The sequence below is a fragment of the Rhinolophus hipposideros genome (genome assembly GCF_964194185.1).
Source record: "Rhinolophus hipposideros genome assembly, chromosome: X".
NCBI classification, from domain to species: Eukaryota; Metazoa; Chordata; class Mammalia; order Chiroptera; family Rhinolophidae; genus Rhinolophus; species Rhinolophus hipposideros.
This window is the reverse complement of record NC_138046.1, coordinates 115,876,284-115,888,306: the sequence shown is the minus strand read 5'-3', so window position 1 is coordinate 115,888,306 and position 12,023 is coordinate 115,876,284. Positions and strand designations below refer to the sequence as shown.

General features: G+C 47.4%; 1 protein-coding gene across 6 annotated transcripts in view; it reads right to left on the bottom strand.

Annotated features, from left to right (window-relative positions):
• Window positions 1-5,306: 5,306 nt before the first annotated feature.
• Window positions 5,307-12,023, bottom strand: part of RAI2 (retinoic acid induced 2) — a 61,468-nt gene continuing 54,751 nt past the window's right edge. For 2 of the 6 annotated variants that reach the window (XM_081042809.1, XM_081042808.1), the window contains exons 2-3: window positions 7,419-7,577; window positions 5,307-7,127 (exon numbers count right to left, since the gene is read on the bottom strand). In XM_081042809.1, the coding sequence (XP_080898935.1) occupies window positions 5,967-7,127; window positions 7,419-7,553 (1,296 nt within the window). In that variant the 5' untranslated portion in view covers window positions 7,554-7,577 and the 3' untranslated portion in view covers window positions 5,307-5,966. Of the gene's footprint in view, window positions 7,578-12,023 lie in introns of all 6 variants that reach the window. The other 4 variants (XM_081042807.1, XM_081042806.1, XM_081042805.1 and 1 more) reach the window with 2 other exon arrangements.

The window sequence follows — 12,023 nt, the reverse complement described above, 5'->3', positions numbered from 1 at the left end:
ACCTGGGAAATTCAGATAGGTGGGGTCCAAAGGGAAGTGAGGCTGTATCCAGAGGCATATAACTAATCAAAGATATTGGGACACAATGGGAAATGGGGAGGGATGTAACTGATTGAAGATAGGAAGTACCTATTCAATTCTAGGAGGCTTTGCTGGAACCCACAGGCAGTTCCCGATTTTTATCTGGGGTTCTTTTATTATTTTTAAAAAGAACAGCTTTATTGAGATATAATTCACATACCATACAATTATCCCATGTAAAGTGTACATTTTAATGTGTTTTTTTAGTATATTCACAGACTTGTACAACCATCACCACAATCAATTTTAGAACATTTTCATCTCCTACCTAGAGTTCTTGACTCTACAGAGTAGATGGAGAAATTGGGTAAAGAGCAACCAAGAAGACAAAAAGATTATAAAGTAGGAGCTTAGAGAGCATGGGAGGGGGATGGGACTCTTGAGGCCAAGGGAAGGAGGCTGTGGGAAGATCTGGTGTTTAAAATAGGAAACTACTAATAGGAGGAGATTTGGCCTATGTTTCCCTTAAGAACAAACAAAAAACTGAGCTCGATTACAGCAAGGGGATTTAGGTAAAACATGAGGGAAATAAAAAACACGCCCAACTTCCTGGCAATGTTTATAAATGCCTGGGTTATGCTGCCCTTGGACTTAAGACTGATGAACAGTCATCACAGAGTGAGTTTTGAACAATGGCTTCTTCCAGTTTCATGGTGACGGTACAACGATGAAGCATTCCCTCAGAATTGGCTGAGTGGCTGCCCTTTCTGTGAGGTGTAGTCCTGCTAATCCCCGTTCAGGGAGAATCTTCTAGAGAGCCCTGTTACATGCTGGATGAGTGATGGCCCTTTGGATTTATGAATGGAGGTTTCAAATAATAGTTTCCTGGTCATATCAGCCTCATGTGAGGGGTACTAGAAACTACAGCTACAGATCTCTTTTCCTGATTGTTTCTTGATTAAATTTATTCTTCAAAGAATTTTTGAGCTCCTGTTGTGGGCCAGGTGTAATACAGACTAGAGATACAGCAGTTGTTCTTAACCAGGAGTGACTTTGCCCCCCAGGGAACTGTTGGCGATGCCTGAAGATGTTTTTGTGCACAATTTGGGGCAGGGGGTGGGGTGCTACAGCCATCTCATGGGTAGAGACCAGAGATGCTGCTAAACATCCTACAGTACAAAGGACAGTGCCCTACAACAGATCATCCAATCCCAAATGTCGATATACCAACCTCGAGAAACCCTAGATAAAGAATTAGGATTCAGTACCTGCTGTCAAAGGATTTGTGGGCTGCCGGATGGCTCAGTTGGTTACAACGTGAGCTCTGAACAACAGGGTTGCCGGTTTGATTCCCCCATGGGCCAGTGGGCTGTGCCCTCCACAACTAGATGGAAGACAACGAGCTGCCACTGTGCTTCCAGAGGGGCGTCCTGATGGCTCAGCTGGTTAGAGCACGAGCTCTGAACAACAAGGTTGTCGGTTCAATTCCCGCAAGGGATGGTGGGCTGCGCCCCCTGCAACTAAAGATTAAAAACGGCGACTGGACTTGGAGCTGAGCTGCGCCCTTCACCACTAGACTGAAGGACAATGACTTGGAGCTGATGGGCCCTGGAGAAACACACTGTTACCCAATATTCCCTAATAAAACATAAAAAACATAAAAATAAAAAAAGGATTTGGTCTATTCATTATGCTGTTTCTTAATATGGCTTGAAATGTGTGCTAATGAAAATTTCTGCATTGAAAAAAGCTCTTCGAGTTCCTTATGTGAAGCAATTATAACTAAACCAAATTTCCCAATGCCATTCGGGATTGACAGCATGGTGGTATTGATATAAAGGGGTTCATTAGGACAGTATACAGGTGAACTTTATCGTCTTTATCAGCAGAGTGGGCCTACATTTTTATTTGAATGTATATATAGAATATAGTTAGATGGAAAATAACCTACAAGTTGAGCTAATATAGTAAATCTCTATAGCTCATTTCCTTTAACTTGAACTTGTTCATAATTTCGGCAGGGTATAGCTAAAATCTCACTTTGCTTAGAAATCCCCTGGTTTAATAATAGTTGCAGATGGATTATTTGCACTATTTTGGAACTAGTTCTTTCAAGCTCTCATATATACTACTTACTATAAAAGCAACCAATATGTTAATTAAAATAAAATACCGGTTTATTAAAATGGCACCCTAAGGACCTCAAATACACCCTATTTTGTTTCGCTGATGTGGGAGGTCAGTTATTTGACCTGGTGGTAGTGAGCTGCTCTGGAAAATTGCCTTTTTTATTTAATGAGGAGTAAAGTCAGCCAGAATGATCTCCAACGCTTTTTTCCCTGCTGTTAAAGTTTTCAACTTAGCAGCTTTTGAGTGTGGCTTTCAGAGGCTTGGCATCTCCGTCCTTCAGCTCGAAATCTCCCCTTTACCATTGTGCCAAGTGCTCTGGGCGTTCCAGTTAACTGGAATGGTCTTGAAAATAATTGAAAAAAAATCTGTAATTCAGACTCTTCAGTAATTTATACTGGTTTTTGCCCCCAAAGGATCCAAATTCCTGTGGGTTCATTGGGCTTCAAACCCAATATTTAAGAATCATCACAAAGTACATATTTTTGAGTTGCTGGTGCTTAAAAACTGAAAGCAGAAAACCCTTCTGAGCCTCAATTTCGTCACTTGTAAAGTAGAATCTAAATCCTTTCCTGCTCTGCTTTATTAATTATGCTATTTATGAAGATAATGACTACATTGACATACTCTCTCAGTAACTGGCTACGTTTCTCTCTCTGACCTTCCTTCCTTCCTTTTTTCCTTCCTTCCTTCCTCCCTTCTTTCCTTCCATTTGGAATTTTCACCACTGAAGACATATTTTTTCATGCTTAAAGTGTGAGAGTTTTGCCTTTGAATCTAAACAAATCTTTGACCTCACTTTAGAATTTTCTACTCACTGTCAAGGACTTCCTTGGTTAGGACAGTAACTGCATCCTTTTAAAATCTTTCTTTTTCCTCTAGACCAGCTAATTTTTACTTTACCAGGAGGATCAGTACCCCCAAATATCTTTGTTAACCTTTTCCAATTTTTTATCATTTCTGAACTGAAGCCAGCTGAAGTCATTTTGACAAGTCTGAGCAAATACCAACATTTTAGGGGACTAATCCTATTTCCTAAAAGACTCTGAAAGGCTATTCTTTAGGTTAGTTGGCCCAAACATTTTGCGAAGAGACAGGAATTTGAGTCATGAGATGAAGCCTGATGGAAATCATGCATGCCTGAAACCTGCAAGTAGGTTAGCTGGAGACAGTTGTGAGGAGTGGGGACATAAAGAGTGACCACAGCTGCCTGCATCAATTGGACACATAATGGGGCCTGAGAGTTTGCCAGTGGCCTACTCTGTGAGCCGTGTGGGAATCACGTACCTCAGACCAGGCACCATGGTTCCAGCCTGATGGTCCTTACGTAAGGTTTGTGCAGAAGGCTGCAAACTTCTGGCTGGGGAGGGAGCATGGAATCGAAGCATCAGGGAACCTTAGGATAACTCTGGTCACAGCAAGCCCTTTATCTTTCTCTTGATTCCCTGGCCTGCATGTAGCCAAGTGGATTCCAGCTTCCATCAAAGGCTAGGAAGGCTAGGCAGAGGATGTCACTGCCCCAGTAGCACAACTCTGGTCTCACACACAGCACTCTGGTGTAGCCTTCATAGATCTCAATGGGCAACGCTACAGCTGGTTCCCACCACAACAGTCCCTCCACAGAGGCCCCCAGAGATGAATGGCAAGGCACATGGGTGGGGAGGCCTGTTGCAGGAATCTATCCTGGGGCTGAGGGATGGCCACAGAGGCTCAACACCCAGGGTTGGCTGTGGAGCCAAGGTTTCTCATCCTACTGGAGCTGACATCTGAAGGGGAAAGTGAATTGCCAGATATAACCAAGAGAAATCTGTGGCTTGAGGTTTTATAATGTAATTACAGGCTACCAATGCCTTCCTTTCCACCTGTATGTATTTCGCTCAGCTTTAAGCCCTCGCTTCTGAAGGGCAAATTGAGAATTCTGTTCCTTGGAAGCTGGAGAAGCAGCAGCTCTTGGCAGAGTGCTGTGAGGCCAGGGGCTCTGCTGGCTGGTGTAGAGCGACTGCCTAACGCTGCAGGGGCAGCAGAAATGACCGCAAACATGGTGAGAAGACCTCAGCTGAATGGGAAATGCCAGTCCCTAGGCACATTTGTGCTGGCTGTGTTTGAAACTACAATACACATGCCATGCTCAGGAAACCCACAATGGGAGTAAAAATGGAAAAAGACGGCACCATGTAAGCTGAAAGGATGGATTCTGGCTGGGACCCTAGAACGGGACTAGTTAGCCTAACGAGAAACAGCTATTTGGTTATTTACCATCGTGTCACACTTTGAGAAAGAAATTTTAATGACACAGGAAAAAGAAAAGCCATTTTGGGTATATGGTACAGGACCAGCTAAAGCTGTAATCCTATACACAGAGGACCTGGTAATAAAAGAACAGTCTCGAAACTGCTTAAGAACAGTCTCGAAACTGCTTTTCCTCCTGTTCGTGTTCACAGCAACAGCTGGATACATACTAATTGCAAGAAGTGAAAGAAAGAGCTTTAAGTTTAAAAGCAGGCATGCCATAATCAGTCTCTTGCCAGCACAGTTTCAGACACCAGTGTGATGTGCCACCTAGCAGGTCTGTTTGAAATCTACACTCACCATTCCTCTTTCGTGTGGGTGGCTTTAGGTGCATCCCTTCCGACCATCAAGAAATGGCTAAACCAGGGGTTCTCAGCCTCGGCATTAGTGACATTTGGGTCGGGGTCACTCTCTGTGGTGGATGCTAACGTGTGCATTGTGGGATGTTTAGCAACATCCCGGGTCTCTACCCACTCGATGCCAGTAGCACCCTCTGCCCCAGCTGTGACAATCAAAAGTGTCTCCAGGTATTGCCGGATATTCCCTGGGGGGTCATGATCACCCCTTGGTGAGAATCATTGGGGTAAACTCACAAGAAATGATTTTCTCTTGCCTTCCAAACCCCACTCCCCAATATCTACCCAGGGCCAGGGAACATTTAAGAGACATCTCCTCCTCCATGACAACAAACTTTCCTCTCATTCTGAGTGGCCTTCGGTAATACTTTTGACTTGCAAGACTTTCAGTCATTCAGAACAATGCTCTTATTGCCCTTGAAAAAGGTCCTTTCCAGCTAAATTCAGGGAGTTGGGTGTGGAGGAAGCAGGTAAATCTACCTTTCAGAGGCATTTTTTTTTTTTTTTGTCTACAGAAAAGTTTAGACACAGAATTCTACACACCAGGGTCTCTGTGAACAGGGACTTAAAACACCTCCCCACTTCCAACGCCTTTGCCACCATTTTTACAAATGAAGAAACCGAGGCCTAGAAGGGCGAGTGACTTGCTCAAGGTCATACATATTCCTAATTGTCCTTTTGTGGGGGCTGAGGCCAATGGAATTCTTTTTTGCCAGAACTTGTAGGGCTTTGCAAGCAACAGTTTGGGCCAAACCATGCCAGTTAAGGAATGCAAAATTTAAAAATGATAGAATGCTGCAACCAATTAGTGCAAACAAACATTTATTGTGAAATATTCATCCTACCCTTTATTAGGTATTACATCATCAAAGCACTTTGTGGCAATGAAAATAGCTTTTTTACCCCTCTGATTCACCCAATATTCCATTAAAGCTGCAAAAAATGTGCAATCTGCTTGAAAAATAGGTTGCTCTTATTTACTCATTTGTGAAAAGTCAAAAATTAAAAAAGAAAATGATACTAGCTTACAGGCCTCTAGAACCCATTCTTCTTCCTGCTTCCCAACTACTCCCCAAAATAATTAACAAAGATAATTTGTTTTAAAATGCCTTTTTATAAAACCAATGCACCTTTCCTCATATTATAATCATAAAAACTTTTCAAAGCCGTTATTCACTTTCTTGAAAAAAAGGTGGCCAGCCGTTGTTTTTTGATCGGGAGCATGTGTATTTCCTGGGAGTTCACTTTCTTGAACTTTATGCTCCGGTTTTTGACAGATTTCCTAAGGGCCTCTGTGTTTCCCATGGACTCTTCTCCTTGACCATTGATGTCATAGCCCTGAAACACGGAGTCTTCTCTTTTGAAGGAGAAGTTTTTGGTGGACACACCCGAGAGACCTTTGATCTTGCCACAGAAGATGGTAGGCACGGCATCTTCCACTGAGACAATCACCTTAGACGCCTGGGACTCGCTCACCATCTCAATGTTATTCTCAGCCTTGACCTCGTTGCTGGGCTGGCTGGGCTGGCTGAGCAGCTGGGCAGTGTCATTGTTGCGCATGCGGCTATCCATCATGGCCGCAGCCTCATAGGTCGTGGCAGGGACAAAGGGCATTTCCATGCCTCTGGGCCGTTTCTCCATCATGTGACATGGGCTGTCCACTGACCTGCTGCTGTTATACAGAGTGGCAGGAGGAGGCTCCGATTTCCGGTGGGCTGCCAGCGACAGATCTAGGGCTGCATCCTCCTGGCAGATCTGGGGAGTGACTTTGCCAGCCTTGAACCAGGGCACTGACTTCATGGAGAGATCCAGGGCCTCGTTCTCACTCCCCATCTTGATGACTGTGTGGCGGCCCAGCTGAAAGTACTCCTTGGGCTGGAGGATGTTGAAGGGCTTCAATTCCTCCTTCTCCACAGAAGTCTGGGTGCCTTTAAAGGGGTGCAGGCCAAAGGAAGATGGCGGCTTGGAGAAATTGGGGCTGAACTTGGACTCAGAACTCTGAGGCACTGGGATGGGGATGGGAATAGGGATGGGCACAGGCAAGGGGACGATCACAGGGTAGGGCACCAAAAGGGTGGCTGGTGGGACCAGGGGAGACAAGGGGGGATTAAAGGGCTGGGGGGGCACCGGGGCATATCCAGGAGGAGGCTGACATGGTGGGGGGCCCAGAGAACCCTGTGAGGGAAACAAATTCTGGAGCACAGCTTCAAATGGCAACGTGGGCTCCTGAGGCTGGCTGGGGATGCGCAAGTCCAGGAGCTGGGGCTGGGCTTCGGGGTCCTCAGCTGCCTGGAAGAGGTTGTTGTGGATGGCACTGGAAGAGCATGGGGTCTCCTGCGGCAGGACCAGAGGGGAGTTGAGGTGCTGAAAGACATGCTGCTCCAGCACCACGGGCAGCTGCATGGGGCCCTGTGTGGTCATAACATAGGTGGCATTGCCGTTAGGGTTGAGCTCGGGCGTGGAACTTCCCTCCACCTGCATGTGAATGGGCATCACCACTGGGGTCTCCCCAAGGCACAGGGGCTGCAGCACGGTGGCCGCCACCTTTAGAGCCATGCCACTCTGGGACTCGGCTGGGGGGTTCAGAATGGATGGAGCCGGCACCGTCACCAGGGCCTTCTTTACCAGGTCTGTGGAGTTGATGTTCCAGGCCTCGGTGGTGATCAGCTGGGCCATGCCGTTCTCCAGTCTGTTATTGGTCAAGGCAGGAGAGGAGTCAGCCATGTCCATGGAGAGGTTCTGTGACTGCAGATTGTCCATCACTCGCCTCTGATGCCACTCCACCTGCAACACAGAACACACAGCATGAATCTTCCTTCAGAAACTACTTATAATTGCCTTAAGACAGGGGTGTCCAAACTGCGGCCCTCGGGCCAACTGCGGCCCGAAATCCATTGTTAATTGGCCCGCAGCAAATTCCAAAAATATATTTAGTTTACTTAAATAAACCAGGTGAGGCAATACATACTTCACCTTGAGTGAGTGGCCCAGCTGTTTGTGTATTTTACTGCATATGGCCCTTGGTGAAAACCGTTGAAAAAAGTTTGGACACCCCTGCCTTAAAAGATCTCTCTATATCTTTTAAAAGTTTCCATATCTTAGTTAACCAAAAAGCACACCCATCTCTCTATGTATACATACATGTTAGAGATATTTCCCAATATATATGAACACACCCATGTGATCAGCTGTGCCTAGAGAGCCTCAATCTAACAGATGATTTTGCTATAAACACAGATGAGGTAATGACTAAATAGCCAGGTAGGTTAAACAATATTATTAAGCCTAATACTCAGCTTTTATGTTTAGCCTTCAACAGACACAAAGTCTCATTCTACATTGCTATACCACACAGTTGAGATACGTGGAGATTTGACTTGTTCAAATTCAAATAGGCAGCAAAGACTTACTTTTCCTTTAATAAAAAAAAACTGTCACATTAGAATATTCTATGAAAATGGAAGGGGTCCATCCCAATTACGGAAAGCACTTTAAAAACTCTATAGCAATTGTTCTTCCCAAAAAAAGCTTGATAAGAGGAACAGCAGTGCATTTCAAGGGGGTCATTCCAGTGGTCTTATGGTCTACCTCCCACCAGTGACATCCCCTTTCCTCCCACTAACATGAAAATCTACTCTGCGGAGCAAAGTGAAGATGCAATAACTTACATGAATACTCGTCGGGTCCACTGTCACTTTCCCCAATTAACTCATCTGTCTGACCCATGACCTCTCCTAACTTCTAGCTGTCAAGAGGAGGGGCTGACGATGATTCTAGGGCTAGGGAAAAGGAACACTTGTTGGAAACAAGCATCCTCAAAGGTGAGATACACTCTCTTATTGTCCTTGGCACCTCTGGCCACCTCTGGAGAGGCCAAAGGAACTGAGCACGGGTGCTTCCTGGAGGAAGCACGGCTGCAGCTGTGATATGGCTCTCCATGGAAATGCGTCCATATTTAGCCTGGTTACCATGGAGAAGGCAGGCACCATGTCTAACTCCGGGATCTGTGCAGCCCTGGAGTCTGGTTGGGCTCAATAATTCAATAATCCCTGCTCTCTCTGGGCAAGACTTGGGCAACTCCAATTCTTGACCTCACCTGTCAGAGCTGTCTACACTTTAGTCCTGTGGTCATCTCGTCCTCCTCTTCTCACCCCCCAATTACCAACACAACCTCCAAAACAAGTAAGAGAAATAGTCCAGCACACCGTGGGATTAGAAATAAACAAGGCCTCCCTACAGGAAGGTGGTTTACCAAATGAACAAGTGTGATATTTCCAGACAATCCAAACGTGTCAAATGCATAAAACAAGGAGTTTCTCTGAAGCAGGAGGAGGGGAGGGGAAGGGGAAGGATGCCGCACAAAGTATCACGTTTTGGAGAGAGTGGTGGGTGACACATTTGGCGGAGCACACACCACAGTGCCTCTGATGGAAGGGCCCCAGAGCCTGGCTCTCTAGGGCAGGGTACGCTCTGGAAACCACAAAGTAACCCAGTATGCTGGCCAATAATGCAGAGGAGACAGGCAGGCTGTCCCTAGGAAGCTGAGGGTGCTTGCTTCAGCTGCAGGGCCTGGTTTTCCCTGAGAGGCATGCTCTCTGATTCAGCCCAGAAAACACCATCCCTCCAAAACACTATTCACATATCCAACCAAATAATTTGCTGAATGCCTACTGCATGCCAGCACTTTGCTGGCAGCTGGAGATGCTGTCATGAATCAGACAGAAATGTTCCTGCTTTCATGGAGATTACAGTCTAGTGGGGCACAGGTCTTTGACTGGACAGAGATTTGCTAGCATGAGAAGGCATAAAAATTATGCCAGGAGAGGCAGCAACATCAGCAGGACAAAGTTTTGCTGGCCACTTACTGGCAGCCCTGTGAAGGCCCTGAGAACCTAAGGCCTCCTCCAAAAAGGTCTTCCCTATCCCTCTGAGTGGCCACAACTCTCATGGAGGAGAAAAGGATGCAAGGAAGCTGGGTTGGGGCTGGTGAGGACAAAGACAGCAACGGTCAGAGAAGGCACCCATGGTCACCCATCTGAGGTGGCTTCTGATGGCCTGCATGGCAAGTCACTGGGCGAAGCCATGTTCTGTGCTTCCTGTGGGTTTAGCATTATCCAGTAGCGAGACTGCTTTCTCATAATGGACTGCACCTGTCTGCCCTTCCAGACATGGCGGCCTCCCCCCTCTCTGCCTCCTTGACCACCACCCTTCCCCAAGGGAGAGACAGCAGACCTCTCAATGCCTCCTCCCCCTGCTCCTGACACACACCTGCTCAGGTGCCAGCTCTCATCAATTCCTGCAAAACCTCACTCCTCTTCCTGCCTAGCCCTGGTTTTAGGTCTGTTACTCGCCCAGAACCTTCTTGCTTAGAGTGTGAGGAGAGGACCTCTCCAGGGTGGGGTGCCTCCCACAGGCCCCTGCACCTCCCACAGATAGCCAGAGCTACAACTCGTTGAGCATTTGCTATGTGCCAGGCCCTCTGCTGAGAATGCTGAGAACTTTCTGTGCATTACCTCATTTAATCCTCAAAACAACCCTACCGGAGGGGTCTAAGAATTATACTCATTTTATTGATGAGAAAACTGACTCCACAGGAATCATTGAGGTTGGGATTAGAGTTCACGGTCACCCCTGTGGGAGCTGTGAGGGCCACACCCCTCCAATCATTTCGTTTCTTGGCAAGAGTGGCACCTACAGCCTCCCCTTCAACACCAAGTGCAGGTGCCTGTAGAGCTGCCTGCAAGAGAGCAATTGAGCATAACATGTCTTCACAGTGGTGGCCAGGTCCTTCCAAGAAAAATCACTGAACTGTTTGCTCATTCTCTTTTCTCCACAGGGACCTCCTCTGTTCCTCTTACCAGGGAAAGAGCTGAAGGGTCACCAGAGCTCCTATCCTTGGGGAGTGTAGCCCAAAGTGGCTATGGTTCTGTTACTGGACAGCTAGGAGGCCTCCATCTTCTCAGCCTACCTCCAGTTACCCACCCACCCAATCCTGCCTTCCTGAGACAGACGTCACATGGATGGGAGGACACATCAGCACCCAGGAGTTTCAAGGAGGCCATCAGATCCCCTACTGGGGCCTCAATTCCCTGGAATGGGCCAGGGCTAGATGGGATGCAGGACAGGCTGTGATGCAGTGGAGGTGAGCCGTGTGCAGCATCTCAGTGGCAAAGGGCCAAAATCTCACCTCTACCTCCTCCCACTTGATCGCTTTGGACCTGCCTGATGACTCAGCCAAGGCAGGCCTCACGAGCACTCCAGCCTGTTCCCTGGGGAGTTGCCAGGCTGATGAGACTGCCTTTTCTCCGCAGCTCGAGGACTGAGCCCCAGCTCCCCATCAGGAACCAGTCAGAGAGCTGGGGTGGAATCAGCAAAGGAAATAGGAGCCTACCTTTGTCATGCACCCTCCGGCCTCCCAGAGAGGCTCTTTCCCTCTTTCTCCCTGCTCCTCCTCCCCCTGCTGTTCACCTTGCCAGCAGGCACCCCACTCAGGGACAGCAGCTGGGGGCCTGAGTGTGCCTAGTGTGGGCAGAGTGGGCGCCGCTGCTGCAGGAGCCAATGCTTGAAGCCCCAGTGATGCCCTGAGAATAACAACCAGCTCATGAGATGAGGGCTCAAAGGGCAAGTCTTTGTCCCCCAGGATGAGCCATGAAGTCAGATAAGGCCTGGAGAGAAAGACGAGGCCTGTCTCCTCCATGCTAATTAGTGTGGGGTGAGGTGGGGTGAGGGGTGCGGCTCAGAATAGCTTCAAATCAAGGAGTGTCACAGGAGCCACCAACTACTGCTCAAGCAGAGGGAGCATTGATTTCTTCAGGTGACAGGAACACTAGTTTGAGTTTTTAAAACATTGTTTGCAAATGAATTTAAATGAAGTCACCGATACATTCCCCAGATCGATTATCACTGGGGTTGTGGTACATGGGTAAATAAGACAGTCTGGCCAATGGGAAGTGGGCAATCTGGATCTGCTGGTCACAGGACACCCTCTCTCTCTTGGCCCTTGGGCAGTTGCTGGAGTTGGAGGCTGGGGACTGGGGGGTTGGGGTCCAGCCCAGTGTAGGCCACTTGCCTTCTAGATGGAGATTCTGAGAAAAAGCCTCAGGGCCCAGAGCAGATGAAGAAATAGGGTCGGACTGCCTGAGGCAGTAGTTGGGCTCAGAGACCTGTGGGGTCACAGACTTGGTATCTGAACCCCTAATGTTAACACCATGATCATGAAGATCTACACGT